The sequence below is a fragment of the Nerophis ophidion genome, linkage group LG04 (assembly GCF_033978795.1).
Source record: "Nerophis ophidion isolate RoL-2023_Sa linkage group LG04, RoL_Noph_v1.0, whole genome shotgun sequence".
Classification (NCBI taxonomy): domain Eukaryota; kingdom Metazoa; phylum Chordata; class Actinopteri; order Syngnathiformes; family Syngnathidae; genus Nerophis; species Nerophis ophidion.
In genome coordinates, this window is record NC_084614.1 from 37,317,170 (window position 1) to 37,334,776 (window position 17,607).

At 39.6% G+C, this 17,607-nt stretch overlaps 1 protein-coding gene across 6 annotated transcripts in view; it reads left to right on the forward strand.

The window, feature by feature from the left end:
- Nucleotides 1–17,607, forward strand: part of sytl2a (synaptotagmin-like 2a) — a 119,949-nt gene that overhangs the window by 97,318 nt on the left and 5,024 nt on the right. For 4 of the 6 annotated variants that reach the window (XM_061898012.1, XM_061898013.1, XM_061898016.1 and 1 more), the window contains 7 exons: nucleotides 709–878; nucleotides 1,008–1,110; nucleotides 1,195–1,356; nucleotides 1,444–1,540; nucleotides 1,619–1,724; nucleotides 8,289–8,494; nucleotides 14,628–14,686. In XM_061898012.1, coding sequence (XP_061753996.1) covers nucleotides 709–878; nucleotides 1,008–1,110; nucleotides 1,195–1,356; nucleotides 1,444–1,540; nucleotides 1,619–1,724; nucleotides 8,289–8,494; nucleotides 14,628–14,686 — 903 coding nt within the window. The remainder of the gene's footprint in view (nucleotides 1–708; nucleotides 879–1,007; nucleotides 1,111–1,194; nucleotides 1,357–1,443; nucleotides 1,541–1,618; nucleotides 1,725–8,288; nucleotides 8,495–14,627; nucleotides 14,687–17,607) is intronic. The other 2 variants (XM_061898014.1, XM_061898017.1) reach the window with 2 other exon arrangements.

Consider the following 17,607-nt stretch of genomic DNA (forward strand, 5'->3'; position numbering starts at 1 on the left):
TATGATTTTAAATGTAATGTACTGAACATTGTATACAACATTATATTGTTTTTACAGTGTAAAGTAAAGGACAGCTGAATGTAGGACAAAACACTCCCAGAAGTGACGTTATTTCTCCATAGTTTGTGCAGTATAAAGCTGTGCAATACACTAAAAAAAGAAGCAATGTCTTTATTTAGGGACTAATATATTATTATAATATATCTCCGATATGAAAAAATGTTTTGCAATATGCATGTTCTTGCAGTTGGGTCTTTCCAGACACATAAATGCACTGCGGTGTTGTGATTGTCCACCGCCTCCCAGCACAGCGCACCATCAGTGCACTAAAAATAGTTCCTGTAGTCTAAATTGCAATTCTATATTGCAGGAAAGGTGTTACAGGTTATAGATCTGTACTGCTTGTTTAGCATTGCAAAACCGCACAGGCTGGAGAGCACAAAAACATTGTGGAGGGAAGTTAAGGTTTTCCATTGGCACATAATGCCGGTTGAACACACAAAATCTTCATTAAAATAAGGTGGTTTGCACACAAGTAGATCACACGCAACACACCCAATAATAGTTTGCACATGCTGTTTAGCACACGGTATTTGGATCTTTGTGACCAGGCCCTAAAACCATAGCCCAAAAAAATTAAAGAATGTTGCTAAAATAATTTTCCCATAATCTCCTGATGGTAATTACTTTGTTGTTGTTGTTGAGCAGGTCAGTGACAGCACCAGGAGTATATGCACTGTAGATTTTAGTGGAGTTGAAGTCCAAGGAAGCATACACTATGCTGTGAACTACATTCAAAGACTTCAAGAATTCCACATATTTGTAGTGCTCTGCAAAGACCTGGCTGCGGCTGACACCAATAGGCACTCTGCTGATCCGTAAGTTCCTGCATTATATTTTAATAACATAGTTATTAAAATGGTAAAATGCACGTAAGTTTGTGAGGCATAGATTTAAAACACAAACTGGCACGTTCAAAGGAAATGTAGCTTTGTTGTATTTTGCAGGTATGTCAAATGTTACCTTCTCCCTGACAAAATAAAGCTCGGAAAGAGAAAAACTAAAGTTAAAAAGCACACCCTAAACCCAACCTTCAATGAAATCCTCAAGGTTAGTACATACTTTTTGTTAAAGTTTCTTTTACCGGTTGAACATCACATTTGTTTTTAAATATTTCCATTTTCTGTTAAATAGTTTAAAACCAAATTGGAGCTGTTGAAAACTCAGAGCCTTTACGTTTCTGTGTGGCACAACAACACCTTTGGGAGGAACACCTTCTTAGGTGAAGTGGACCAGGATATGTCAGGATGGGACTTAAGCAACACAAAAATACATGAATATACATTAAAATCCAGGGTAAGCTGATTTCTGATATGATTTATAAAATCCAGTGATTATCATGAACAAGTGGTCTGAATAGCTTGTATTGACTTGATCGTGCAGGTGTCAGGACAGACCTCAATTACTTCCTTTTTAAGTTTGCCAGACAGCAGAGGACTGATGAGAGTATCATTGAGGTTCCTACTACAAGTATCTCACAGTAAGAACACATGTAACTCAACTTTTCAAATCAGATTTGCAGTCTTCATCACTAATTGAGATTTTAATGTACCCTCAGGTAAAAAAACCTCTCTAATTGAAACCGGTGAGGTGCAAATTTGGGTGAAAGATTGTAAGAATCTATCTTCAAAGAGAGGACTTACAATGGATCCATTTGTCAAATGGTACGATATTGTAAACTATCAGGACCATGTTCATAAATTTTAAGTAAATCCATTAGTCTTTGGGTAAGATTCTAGATAGCCACACTGGGCAAGGACAATATTGAAAACAGTTTTGAACACCCTGAACTCGTGTGTATGTTCAGTGCCTTGCCAAAATATTTGCTCTCCTTGAATCTTTCAGCCTTGTATTGCTGCTCTATACAAATTCATGGTCAATTAATTTTGGCTATTTTGACAAGTATTAAAAAAAGATCCTTTTTTTTGTCCAAATGAAAAGCGATTTTTGCAAACTGGTGCCAAAAATAAATAATGTAAGTAAATAATCAGTGATAAATAATGTAAGTAAAATCAACCCTACAGGTCAGTGTTTAGTAGATGCACCTTAAATGGGTTAAATGGGTTGTACTTGTATAGCGCTTTTCTACCTTCAAGGTACTCAAAGTGCTTTGACACTACTTCCACATTTACACACACATTCACACACTGATGGAGGGAGCTGCCATGCAAGGCGCTAACTGGCACCCATCAGGAGGAAGGGTGAAGTGTCTTGCGCAGGACACAACGGACGTGACGAGGTTGGCACTAGGTGGGGATTGAACCAGGGACCCTCGGGTTGCGCACGGCCACTCTTCCACTGCGCCACGCCGTCCCGGCTGCTTCAGCTGCAATTACAGTTACAAGTACAATCTGCAAGGATATGTGTCAAACATGCCAGCACATCAGGACACTGCAATTTTGCTTGTCCATCTTGTGTAAACACTTCTTTTTGAGTCTAGCCACAAATATCCAATTTGATTTAGATCTGGGCTTGACTTGGCCTGTCTAGAACATTTACCATGATGTCCTTGAGCCAGTTCGGTCTAGCTTTTTGCTGTATGCATACGGTGGTGGTTTATATTTCAAGATAGCTGATACACTAATTTCGCTGTCAATCAGAAAGGGAATACCTAATCATCATGCGGAAGCCCAGCATCCAGGCCAGCCAAGGCTCACCGACTGCCCAATACACACCCAGAGAAGCTCAGCTTCTATGACCGTAAACAATTTTTGCCCGTCCCTCCAATCAGTGTCTTACTTTCTTAAAGATTCAATGGGGATTTACTTGGGGTGTGATGAGATCTAATGTTACAAACGTGGGACAATAATCATTGTTTCGAGAAAAGGTTTCCTGTGCACATAAAGCAGTCATAAGTTGTTATTTTTTTAGTCAGAAGCAAATCCGTATGGCTGTGCACAAAGGATTAGAACTGCACATCAAGTGCTTTGCGCACACTTACCAAGAGCTAGCAAACAGGGTTAGTGGCTGTTTGGATAGTGGTTCTCTTTCTTAAATTGCCATGAACCGTGTCTAAATGATGGCAGAGAGGCTTTCTCAACAGGTTTTGAACACAGCGCCAACGCAGATTGGCCCAGTAGTACCTTGTTGGCGGGGGACTCCCTCGGCTCTGTCCCACCTCGCTGCGTGTTCGTTATTTAATCAAGAATCCAATTACTCATTATCATTCTCTTTTTAAGCTCATATGAGATGAAGTCCCCTGGGGTGGGGCCATACATCTGGGCTCCCGTGTTCTTTCCTTTCATACTTTGATATGTTCTTTTACAGAATAGAGCAGTGGTGTTCTTTTCTCTCGTGCTTCGATATGCTCTTTGATAGAATAGAACAGGACTTGCTAAAACACTTCTGCAAAAATCAGCACATCGAGAGCAGGTCATGAGGTTCAGTGACGCACAATACATTTCACTCTGATCTATGTGAAGCATTAATGTTCGAATAAGCATCATCATACAAAAGGTGTTTTAAGCATCTAATGTTAAGCATGAATATTAATAAGCATTCTCGGCTAATCTTTATGTGTGAGTAGTTAATGAGCTGCTCAAAAGCCACAAGCTATTTTAAGATTATAGAGAATCAAAACATCGAAACATGGTCCAAATCACAACATACCGCAGATCTCCCAGAAAGGCGGCCTGGTCGTCCACCATTCACATTTACATTTACATTTACATCCACACGCAGTGCCTCCTGATGAGACTGTGATGCCTCTGTATTTAACTCCGCGTACTTACCGTGTTCATATCGTGAAGGTTCAGGAGGAAAATGTGACAGGCGGATTAGGGTGGTGTTAACATAATATCACAGATCTTGCGGTGCATATACAGAAGCTGTCGTTCTTTACACTGTGAAAGCCACTTTGCACACACACCCCATGTCCAACCATAGAGCCCGCCTAATTAATTTGACCATCATTAATTGTTTTTTGTTAGTTCTCCACGGTTATTAGGGTTCATGGCAGATCAGTGACGGATCACCAAATGTAGAGCTTGGTCTTTGGCGGGCACGGCGAATTGCTGAACCGAATTGAGCCACCATCTAAAATGGCAATGTGTGAACACCCCTTTAGCCATTGTGTTCCATGTGACTCGCCCACAAAGGCGGGCATGGTGGGGGAGAGGTCACTCCCCTTCAACTGCGTTCTGCTCGGAAGCAGCTAAACTGTCAATTATGGACTCTGAAGATGCTACAGAAAAGTACTCCGGACACACTAGATTGCTTTCCAGCAGGAAGACGCACATGCAGCAACCCAGAGAAAAGACAATACAACCGAATCAGTGATATACCTGACAGTTGCAATATCACAGATGCAGAAAACCCCACAAATTAACCTAATTTTAACTTTTGTGATTTTCCATTTTTGTTTTTATTTGTGGAATCAAGTTGAATGCATGGATAGAAGTTTATGAATTAAAAGCTCAGGAGTAGGGCTTGCATGCAAAGTTATAGCATACGTCAAAGACTTGTTTTATGACCCAGCCAAATGAAGAGTCTCCTATCCAGTCATATGCCTTTTCATTGTAGTTTTCTTATAAACATGGGCGCTGTCAGGCATTCCGAAATTGTCTCAAATCTACCACCCTACACGTCACCACCTACTTGAAATTATTGGAATGGAAAGATATTGTCTTGTTCTCGTGTACCCAATAGCGTGTATCGTTCCGTGAAATGAGTGTATCTTCACACCCCAGGATCTACCATACAGATTTACACTGGCAGCATCTGCCGCTGCCAAGAAAAGAGAACTTGTGTCAGAGAGCAAACTCACTCATCAGTATATTCCTGCAAAAGGTGGAAAAATTACCTGCATGATCCAATTCGGGAAATAGTTATGTTCACTGCAGATGAGACTTTCAAGGAGAAAACTGTTTGCCGCAAAGTTTTATTGATTATATATAGGTTCTTGCATATGTAAATTCTGAGCTATTCACTGATAATGCAATGTTTTGGGATCGACTTCATGCAGTTTTATAAATGAGGCGCTGGTCTTTATAAACTGAGACTAGGCAGCGCTTCTTTTCTTTCAAGCACTAAGAAAAAACACTTTTAAGTCACCTTATACACACTATGGCGACGGTACTGTACAGTTTATGCACATACCAACTTTCTGATAATGCATTTGTTTGGATATCCGCTTTTAAAAGGCAACGTCCCCCCTGGTTATTTTGTTCAAATGGCTGGTCTGAATAAGGTGAGGAGACTAGAATTGAAGATCAATAATCCATCCAGCAATCGATTTTCTACCGGTTGTCCCGTTCGGGGTCGCTGGGTGTCGCTGGAGCCTATCTCAGCTGCATTCGGGTGGAAGGCGGAGTACACCCTGGACAGTCGCCACCTCATCGCAGAAGATCAATAATTTATTCGACAAATGGAATAACTACAAACAGTAGCAATACCAGCGCTGGTGAAAAGACTGTGCGGTACAAAGTGTGGCGCGTTCTCGCTCGATGGTCCGCCTGCTCACTGGCTTTTATTCTCTTGCTGTTCCTCCCTAGTGGAGTTGTTTGGGCATTGTCCAATAAAACCGAAAATTAACCTAAGTGTTTGTTTTGGACACACACATACACACATTCAAGGACGTTGAAGATATCTACCTATTCGTAATTATGACAAAAGGATATCTGCTGATTTGAGTAAGCATTGCTCGGGTGAATCAACAAATTGGAAGATGCTGGAAGCCATTCAAAGTACCCTAATGCTGCTACAAATGATTGAAGAATGTGAACAAAATTGTGGGCACTCAAACTTTTGAGATTTGGATTATATTGCAAACGTTTGGCGACATCTTGGATATGCCGACAGCTCTGATGGTGAAGTTGAGGACCAGAAATAAACAAGAGTGAAAAGCTATTTTTTTTACGCTTGTAAACACAAGCAACATAATCTGGATTGTTCCCTGGCTTTGAGACTCTCCCAGACCACAGTGCAGTGAAGACACAACACATTTCTTTCCTGTCTCATGGACACACCTGTTGTTGTTGTTGACTTCGGACTGACTGGCTGTGCTATCGCGTTAGCGACAGCAGCAAGATCACGGAACAGAGACACGCTGCAGGCTTACACACACATATGCATCCATGAAAAATACACGACACACACACATGTACTCAACCCCTCCATCCCACCCCTTTGACGATTCACCCCACGTGTTATGATGGACGAATCAGCGTAGTGACTGGCAGCCAGATGCTCGTCCCCTCACCCTTTGTTGCAAGTTTTGACTGGTATGTTGTAATTTATATGTGCTTTGCTATTAAGTTTTTTCTCGCTCCAGACTGGACCGCCACAAACAGAATCAGAATCAGAAAAACTTTATTAATCCCTGAGGGGAAATTCAGATTTTCAGCCATACATTACATGGAGAAAGAACAGGACCGCTGACGGGTCAGCCAACTTCGGCGCCCCTGAGAAAGGTGGGAAAAAGGTAAACATTGGGTGGATGAGTAAAAAAAAAAAAAAAAAAATTGGTCTGGGGAGGGCCAAGCAAAAAAAAACCAATAGCCATAAGCACACATAAACATATAACATAGAATCCACAAAACTTGCAACAGATGGGAGGGAATGGGGGCTACGGTGGAAGGCTGCAGCTATCTAAAGCGCTGCCTAGCCGTCCACAGCCCCTAAGGGATTCAAGCGGTGGTGAAGGTGTGGGGTGGGGATATGTGTGTGCATATGCCCATTGTCTAGGATGTAGTGTTGTTGTGTCTATAGGCCTGGAGTCGCTCTGCAGGCATTACGTGCAAAGTTCAACTCCCAGGTATTGTTGAAGGAATGAGGGAGGTCAGAGTGGCAATGACTGAGGTGTCCTCGGGGGATGTTTTCAGAACAGCCCTCTTCAGTTATGAGCAGTGTCAAGGCCATTTGAGGGAATAAAATCGAAGGTAAGTATTGTTGTTTTCCAAGCGAGCAGACATTTTGCTTGTCTGATCTAATCGTCCGTGCTGGCCCTCAAGATCAATTTTTGCATTTCAGTAAGTCTCTCAATGATGTGATCCAAATTATTATTCAATTCAGAAATCGCCACAGTCTGTGTTCCCACAGCTCGACTCATGCCTTCCATTGCATCAGGCATTCTTTGGACTCCTTGACCGGCTGACATCGTCTTCCAAATTTGACAATACATCAAAGCAATGCCCAGCCCAATCAGCAGATGCCCTGCGATCACGGTACCAAATAGGTAGATGTCTTCCACGTCCACGTCGGAAAGCACACTGAGAGGCACATGATTCTCCATTTCTCCCAGGATTCTCTCACGTACCCCACAGCAATTGTTCCGACAGGGCAGCCAGGTTCCCCAAAACCTTTTTTGCTCGTCGAGAAGATTTTGTCAATTGAGTTGAGAGTTCAGCTTATCAATTCCATGTTAGGTGTTTAGATTTTGAGGACAGCACAGAGGAAGAGGCTCTTAGAAATTATAGACAGGACAAAACATAGAGAGCAGGGAGAGACAGAGAAGGAGTAAAAAGCGACCGCCTCCACCAAGTGCCAAGCCAGAAAAAATATACTTTTTTTTACTCATCCTGCTTCAGCGTCAACCTTGTTCCCACCTTTTACAGGCCGCCATGTGGCAACCCATCACCATACCTGTTCCGTTCCCCGTACAATAATTGTTTGTCTAATTTTTAACGGGTTTGTGTTGAAAACAACATTTTGTTGTACTTGTGCAGTGACAATAAAGATCGATTTGTCCTTCTAAAATGCACATAAAAAGTAATACATGTCTCCTGCTTGTTTGAAAACATAGCAACATGCCACAGGTAAGAGCATGATGACAAGATCATGCTGTAAATGAGTGTTTCCATGGTGAAAGCCGCAAGAACGCACAAAAACCTCATTTAAATAAAGAAGTCTGCACCAATTATGAATAGCACGTGCAATGTTAGGAGACCTCACGCAACATTCCAACTAATAATACATGCTATTTTATAGATTGTACACACTGTTTAGCACGTGGTTTTTGGATCTTAATAGATCAGGCCCGATGTGTGCGTATTTGCAAAGGGGGTACTCATTATGTTTTGTCCTTGAACAGAAGAAAGTCAGTCAAGAGTGAGACCCCCTATGCATTCCACCCAGCTTTAAGTTGTAAAATATTCCTCTAACACATTACTGTGCCTACATTGGCGCCCACTTGGAATTTGTTTACAATTTATGACTGATGGTAGTTAAAATTTGTAACTGGTTACTGAATTTTTTTTTTTCTAACTCGAGACTCTCATTTACATCTGCAGCACCGTACTTCCCGATGTAAGTGGCAAAGCTCAACAAAAGAGCCGTGTGGTGAAGAGAACAGCCAACCCTATGTTTAACCACACTATGACCTATGACGGTTTACGACCAGATGACCTCAGGGAAGCCTGTGTGGAGATTACAGTGTGGAATCACAACCGGCGAAACCCTCACTACATTGGTGGTATCAGACTTGGGCTTGGAACAGGTACTTGTTTACCCCATGTTTAATGTTATTTATTAGGGCTGTAAAACTATTAAAATATTTAACCGCGATTAATCGCACTTTGTTCATATTTAACTCAACATGAATCGCGATAATTGTAGATAGGTATACTTTTTCATCAAAAGTACATGGTTTATTAATGCCTTTTGACATATCAGGGCCATTTAATAATGACTTGACATGAAATTATTACGTATGGCTCCTTTAATGCAAATAAAAAAAAAACCTCTGCAATTATGTAGTTTACAGACAAAAATGTGTACACTATCTCATGCTTGTGCTACAGCACATCTCATTAAGCAAAATGTGAATGTTTTAAGAAAGGGGTTGCCAACCCAGTCTTTTTTTTGGGACCCTACCGGTCGATATTAGAAAAAAACAGTATTAATATGACATCATTGACACTAACGGACCTGCCGACAGGCACGCATTTTAACCGCTAAACACGCCTGCACACCTCGCCTCTCTCTCTTAAAGGCCTACTGAAACCCACTACTACCCACCACGCAGTCTGATAGTTTATATATCAATGATGAAATATTAACATTGCAACACATGCCAATACGCCCTTTTTTAGTTAACTAAATTACAATTTTAATTTCTCGGGAGTTTCGTCTTCGAAACGTCGTGTAATGATGACGTGTACACAAGACGTCACAGGTTTTAAGGAAGTATGAGCGCTGCGCACACACACAGCTAAATGCCATCTGCTTTAACGGCATTATTATACAGTTTTTTTGGAGATCTGTGTTGCTGAATCTTTTGCAATTTGTTCAATTAATATTGGAGAAGTCACAGTAAAAAGATGGAGCTTTAGCCTTTAGCCACACAAACACACGGTGATTCCTTGTTTAAAATTCCTGGAGGTGAAACTTTCCTACGGATCAGAGCGCGGTCAAGCCAACATGGTTCCCGACCACATGTCAACCGGCAGGTTTCGGTGAGAAAATTGTGGTTAAAAAGTCAGTTCTTACCGGAGAAAAGCTGAGCGTGTGCCGTCCATGAAGCTGCCGTCGACTCCCCTGAGACACTGCGCGTCAAGACACCCGTGGAGACACCCTTCCGACTATCAGGTACTATTAAACTCACTAAAACACTAGCAACACAATAGAAAGATAGGGGATTTCCCAGAATTAACCCCGTAAATGTGTCTAAATGCATCCCAATGCAATCGCCTTTTTTTTTAAATACTTTTTATTTTTATTTTTATTTTTTTTTCTAGTCCGTCGCTATCACTATCCTCAAACACAAATCTTTCATCCTCGCTCAAATTATTGGGGAAATTGTCGTTTTTATGTGACGTCATCGTCTGCGACTTCCGGTAGAGGCAGGGCTTTTCTGTTAGCACCGACAGTTGCAAACTTTATTGTGGATGTTCTCTACTAAATCCTTTCAGCAAAAATATGGCAATATCGCAAAATGATCAAGTATGACACATAAAATGGACCTGCTATCCCCGTTTAAATAAGAAAATCTCATTTCAGTAGGCCTTTAAGGATCACATTCCGCTCTCTCAATACTGCGGCCACACACTCTGAGCAAGGCGAGGCAATTCACCCGCTCGTTTCGAAAACGCACATGGCATTACTTGTACAAAGATCATCGAGCTGCAACAATGACTGTTGGAACGCATCAGACATTTTCTAGCATTCTCCCACATGCGAGTACTTGCATTTTGGGGATGCATTATTAGAAATGCGCCCACACTTTCTGGGCAGCAGTGAAGTGAAGTGAAGTGAATTATATTTATATAGCGCTTTTTCTCAAGTGACTCAAAGTGCTTTACATAGTGACACCCAATATCTAAGTTACATTTAAACCAGTGTGGGTGGCACTGGGAGCAGGTGGGTAAAGTGTCTTGCCCAAGGACACAACGGCAGTAACTAGGATGGCACAAGCAGGAATCGAACCTGCAACCCTCAAGTTGCTGACACGGCCACTCTACCAACCGAGCTATGCCGCCCCAGTCAACCTTTCTCTCTACAGCAATGCAATGCTCTGCTGGAAGTTCTGCCACGTCTTTCACAAACTGTAAGGTTCCGTAGAGGCGAGCAGTCCGTTGGAACACACCACTGTCGGGCCGATGCCCGTTTATCGGTCACGGAGCTCACCGCCATTATCATTATCGCTCAACTGAAACAGGAAGCTAACAAGCCAAATACTAGTTAGCAGAGGTGTGGACTCGAGTCACATGACTTGGACTCGAGTCAGACTCGAGTCATGAATTTGATGACTTTAGACTCGACTTGACAAAATGTAAAAAGACTTGCAACTCGACTTAGACTTCAACATCAATGACTTGTGATTTGACTTGGACTTGAGCCTTTTGACTTGACATGACTTGCTACTTTCCCCAAAACCCAACGATTAAAAAGTTATTCAGGAGCGCTCCGTATCTTCCATTGTGTACGCGTGTTTGTCAACATGTGTGCGATGACAGCGTGTGCGCTACCTGTCAGTACAACAGCCAATCAAATTACAGCCAATCAAATTACATCCACGTTATTTTCGTCACACAACATTCACCCAATCAAATTGCAGGAAAACCAACAAAGAAGAGCTTTCAAACAAAAGAAGAATAAGTGAAGAATATTATGCCATAAAGTGTTTCGTTCGGGTATTAAAACTACGACTTGGTCAACAAAACAGGAATTGCCGTATGCAAAACATGCGGTTGGAAGATTACAGACGGAGACGCAACAACTTCCAATTTCGTTCGACATTTGAAGTTGCACAAAGAAGGGTACGTTTTGAATGTAAGCTAACGTTTATTGGCTGAGTAACGTGACTTTTATTTGCTGTGTAGTTAAATCAGTGAGGCTGTAAACTCACTGCTAACGTTATAACCATAGACATCTTATAAGTAGACGCAGCATCGAGCGCTATTGCCTACTGCCGCTGACGAGACGCGGGGCCGCCATCTTGAAGTGGTGATCCACTCCACTCAGTGCAATTCATTTGGCAGGAGCAGTGAACTGTCAGCGCATTTAATTCATATTAACTCACTGAATACCACTTATATTCATGCGCTTTTTTGTCATACGTGTAACTATGATAAAGGACACATGTCTTGGCGTGTTCATAATTTGCTTAACAGTAATAGAGTATTCTGATATACTATAAGTGACCAGACGTCTGAGATTAAAACTGGGAATATAATCCCAGAGAAGGGGAAAAAAACTGTCAGCTATTTTGAAGTTGAAGAAACAATATGATTAGGTTATAATTACATGTGTATATCCTACATAAACAATGTATGAATACATTAGATATCTATATATCTTACGGACCTATAGACCAGAGGTTTTCAAATGGGGGTACTTGAAGGTATCTCAAGGGGTACATGATATTTTTTTAAATATTCTAAAAATAGCAACAATTCAAAGTCCTTTAAAAATGTATTGAAAAATACTTCAACAAAATATGAATGTAAATTCATAAACTGTGAAAAGAAATGCAACAATGCAATATTCAATGTTGACAGCTAGATTTTTTTGTGGACATGTTCCATAAATATTGATGTTAAAGATTTCTTTTTTGTGAAGAAATGTTTAGTCACTGGATTCAGAATAAAACCAAATTCTGTCTTACTCAACAAAGTTAGTATTTGAATATTGTTACTTGAAGACTTATCTGTGGTTACAATGAAATGAGAATGCATCATAATCAAAGGTGGCTGGTGAATTTTGTTTTAGGTGGGCCTGAAAGTTTGTAAACCAAATAGCTGTAAGGGGGTCATCCTCCCCCAGAAGATTTCTTTGTGATTTTCACATACAAATATTGTAGTTCTTTGCTCCTGCTTAACTCTGTGGTAATATTCTTTTCACAAAATACAACCAATAGTATGTTAATGTAAATTCTTACTTGTGAAAAGTAATCCTCCAATTCCTATTTTCAACAGTCTGTTCAATTGAGCAGGAAAACGCTGAATACCAGCCCAGCATCTTTGTTTTCTACCTGTCAACTGTCAGTTTAGGCTGCTTACTGGCTCCTCATCACCACTTCAAGATGGCGGCCAAATCGCTTGCGTCACAGCAGCCAATTCTGCGTCTACTTATAAGATGTCTATGGTTATAACGTCAATGCAAACACGGCAATCTGTTGCGTCCACTGCTGTTCGCTACCTTATTCATACTTTTTGTCAAGTGATTTTTTTTTTAAGCAGGGTTGCATGAGGTACCTGCACATAACGGTATGTTAGTGAATGTATCACACCCAGTAACGTAACGTTAGACGGCGGTCAGCAGCACCGCGTATTTTAGCCACCTACAAAAAGACAAACATAGTCAAATAAAGGTCAGTTAAAATGTATACTATATTAAGAATATGTGTACATATTCCATAGAGCCCTGACATCTAACAAGTACAGCACTGTTCATTGTTATGTTCATGTATTTGTTATGTTTTTCATGTGTACGCAGACATAAACACATACAGTATGAGATGAGATCAATGAGATAAGGTAACAACATGATACAATCTGCTGATAAACTAGTTACAATGGAATATTCCATGGAAATACAATGTTAACACTTTTGTGCAAATAAGTACAGTTGCACTTGTTTTTTCAAATGTTTATACTGTAAAGGAATGAGTTAAATGTTTAGAATAACAGGTTGATAGTGCTATTATGAAGTGCAATGTCAGCACAATTTTTTTTTATAATAAATACATACAGCGTTTTAAAAGAATACACAATCTGTGTACATATATTAGTCTGTGGTTAAAAAGACTTGAATTGACTCGAAACCCAAAATGCAGGACTTGGGACTTGACTTGAGACTTTCCAGTATTGACTTTGGACTTGACTTGGACCTGCTTGTCTTGACTCGAGACTTGACTCGAGACTTGAGGGCAAAGACTTGAGACTTACTTGTGACTTGCAAAATAATGACTTGGTCCCACCTCTGCTAGTTAGTGTCGGTGAACAGTGCTCCAAAGTATACATTTTATGTTGAATTATATACTTTGGCTACAACGATTACAAATGTTGACAATATCGACTAAATAAAATTTGTCGCCGAGAATTATTTATAGTCCTGACTTCATCACTCGTGCTTTCCCGGGCGGAAATAGGTCAGCACCGCCACTCTGTATTTTGTTTCTTTTCAATGCTGCTATTTTAACCGTTTTTTTATTTATTTATACATAAACGTGGTTAATTGTTTTTTTTAACAATGTGCCTTTACTTTCTTTTAAAATGGACAACATTTTAAAAGTCATTTTTGTTTTTGTCACAACCGAATGAGCAGCAGTTACAGTAAAAATAAATCCATCCATCCATTCCCTACCGCCTGTCCCTTTTGGGGTTGCAAGTGGTGCTGGAATCTATCTCAGCTGCATTCGGGCGGAAGGCAATGTACACCCTGGACAAGTTGCCACTTCATCGCAGGGCTGGCCAATTTAGTGTTGCCAAAAAATAAATATTTATGATTAATGATTAGTGATCTTTGTTGTTAGTAAACACATCACTAAAATAACCTTAAAAGTCCACGAAAAAATAGAGCTATTAAGTATGTATGCACTTTATTATTCGACTAATCGTTAAGTTAATTATTGACTAATCGACTATTAAAATAATTGTTAGTTACAGCCCTATTATTTACAAAAGTAAACATTGATACCGTATTTCCTTGAATTGCTGCCGGGGCGCTAATTAATTTAAAACGTCTTCTCACTCCTGCGCTTACCAAAGGCATGCAGTAAAAGTAAGCATGCGCAAATTATTTTAAAACCTCTTCTCACTCCGGCACTTACCAAAGGTATGCAGTAAAAATTTGAGTGTGATGTAAGCTTTGACCTTATATCCTACTGAATAGCTCTTAATCTTCTTCCCTTTATGAGATTTCAAATTACCGGTATTGAAATCAGCCTCCTCAGTTTTGAAAATGATGACAGGGGAAGTGTCACTCGTGACGTCCCGAATTTGACCTGGCGGTAATACTAAGCGCGCTAATTATTTTGGGAAACGAGTTTGACCCGGCAGTAATTCAAGGCAGGCATACTATATGCCCTGCGGCAATTCAAGGAAATACGGTATATGCAAATGCAGTAATATGTGATAAACAAGGTGGCAGCTAAAAAAGGACTTTCTGCTACGGCGGGGTTTATGCAGCTTGCTGCGAGGTTCATTTTCCTGGGATGCAAACGGACGACGCCGGACAGGAATTGCAGGTAGGAACATGATTTAATCTTGAAAAAAGAATCAAAGAGGTACAAAACAGAAGACAACCGACGGAACAAGGCACCGATAGCACTTGAAGCTAGACTTAGCATGTGCTCGGAGGCAAGCAAAACTTTCATATTAATAGCGTGAACCAATCAAAGAAGCCAGGACAAGTGACCAGCAAGTGCAAGCTTAAATAATGTCTCTGATTACAAACAGGTGAGCGTCCTGAAAACCAGAGGCAGGTGAAAATCATAAGTAGCCATGGAAACGATCTCAGGAGGTGCACAAACAGGAACTGAAGGAGTCCAAAACAAAACAGAAAACACAAAATATGATCTGGACCATGGATCTTGACACTTTCCCCTTAATCCCCTCTTTATCACAAAGGGAAAAAAAATGCCAGGTGAACAGCTGATTTTACTACTTCCGGCGCTGACATAAAATCACTTGGGTCTTGTATGTGACAATAGGATTAACAAATATACTACAGTACTAAGACTACAGTGGCCCGAAACAGTTAACTTCTACAGCAGGGGTGCTCAAAGTGCAGCACAGAGGTCATCTGTGGCTCGTGACTCGTTTGTCATTGGCCAGGCACATTACAAAAAAAAAGAAAACTGCAAAAATTGAGAAAACCTGAAGAAGCACAATGAAAACCACAAAGCTTTGTCTTTTTTTTAAATATTAAAATGTTTAATAATAGTAATATATACATAGGAATATACAGTACATATATATATATATATATATATATATATATATATATATATATATATATATGTTGTGGTTTGTGCAGCCCTTTGAGACACTAGTGATTTAGGGCTATATAAATGAACATTGATTGATTGATATATATATATATATATACACACCTATGTATATATAGGTATATATATGTTTATATAGGTATATATATACTGTATGTGTGTACATATATATATATATATGTGTGTGTGTATGTATGTATATATATATAGAGAGAGAGAGAGAGAGAGAGAGAGAGAGAGAGAGAGAGAGAGAGAGAGAGAGAGAGAGAGAGAGAGAGAGAGAGAGAGAGAGAGAGAGTTGATGCTGGGGTAAATCTTGCTTTTGGTGTTTGGCTAAGACCAGGGATCTTGAGCTCGAAAAGGTTGATGACCAGTGTTTTATAGGGGAACTGCTCTTTTTTGGGAGTTTTGTCTATTGTTTACAATCATTATTAAAGACATGATGACGGATGGATTGTTTTCAATGCATTCTAAATATTAGATGAACATAAATAAAAGTCTGTTTACAGTGGAGCCCATGGGAAGTCCACTATTTCGCCCATAAAATACAATAAATAACCATTCAAAAAGCGCCACCAGTACTCCATTTACATTTCGGGACTTGAAAATTAATCAAGTATTATGATATTTTTATTGTAAGCGCTAACACAGATTAACTATTTAAAGCGGCGACGTGATCACTTCCTGTGTGCCTATGTTTACATCATAGAGTGGTCTGCGGCGAAAAACTAAATGAAATGTGCTTTTTATTATATTATTACATTTATCCTGTTATGATGTCAAGTAGGGGGCAGCTGTGCTGCTGGTGTGCACGTCTGATGCTGCTCACATGTGGTCCAAGGAATGGTCAGGGAGTATGACACTTGAAAAATTAGGAGGAACATTGGCCTACATTGCGGTTTGTTCTTCCCATCATTCTTCCTCATCGGAATTAAAGTACCAGTAGAGTGGAAAAGCAAGTTGTCTCTATATTGAAGCTATAAACTGATAAATCGCATCTATGACACCAAAAGACTCACAAAGTTTGCGAGTAAATAGATATGATCAAAATAGTAGAAATTTCACAAAGATTCCAGAGCCATTTTAAGAAATAATGAGTCCAGTCTTGTGGTCTGTGACGTAGAGGTGGGAATCACAGATCTCTTCCTCACCAACAACAATGCTAATCATGCAGACTTTCTGGGGGCCAACAACAATTACCTTGTTGAAAAATGACGATCCAGAACCTGATAGTTTTGCCGGATTATAAGGAGAGTGATCAAGCTAAAAGTTTTAGAAGCTGTGTGCTTAACAGATCTAGCTATATTGAAACACTAATCATCATGTAGCACTAAGGTTAAGTGCTAATCAAAAACACAAACTTCCAATAATTCATAAAACGATTGCTTACTGTACAATGTCAGCTCTCACTGTGATGAGGACTTTAGACTTTAGATGAAGAATTAATCACTGATTGATTGATTGAAACTTTTATTAGTAGATTGCACAGTACAGTACATATTCCGTACAATTGACCACTAAATGGTAACACCCCAATAAGTTTTTTAATTTGTTTAAATTGAGGTCCACGTTAATAAATTCATGGAAATTAATTTAATAAAAAAATGTAAATTCGTTATCAGGTCTATTTTCATTTATAGGTTATCAGAATCTACACTATGAAACCCTGATCAGAACATCTCTAGCTCTAACACATAAAGAACAGGATACGTCTAAATGTTTTTTAAGCAGATTTTCACAAATAAAGTGAAACTTTTGTGAGAGTGTACTCCTGTGGAAATAAATTTCATAATGTTTATATTCTAGTTCAAATGATTTATATTTATATATTGCTTGCAAATGTCCCACGAGAGTAGTACTTTTTTTACCCTGCCTCCTAAAAGAATTAGAATCGAGAATCGTTTCGAAAGGCAATCGAAGCGAAGAACTGGAATGGTAATTTGGAATCAAATAATTGTATCGCACAATTTTTAAAATTTTACCCCAAAGTACTGTACAAATTAAAAAAAAATAAAGCTAAAAGAAATAAAAATCCGCCAAAAAGTTCAGAACACTACTTTTTTTTTTACACAGAAAAACGAACCAATCAATAAAATGGAAATAAAATAAGGAATATCCATTGAAAACAATAATAAAAACTTAAAAATGTCCAACTCAGT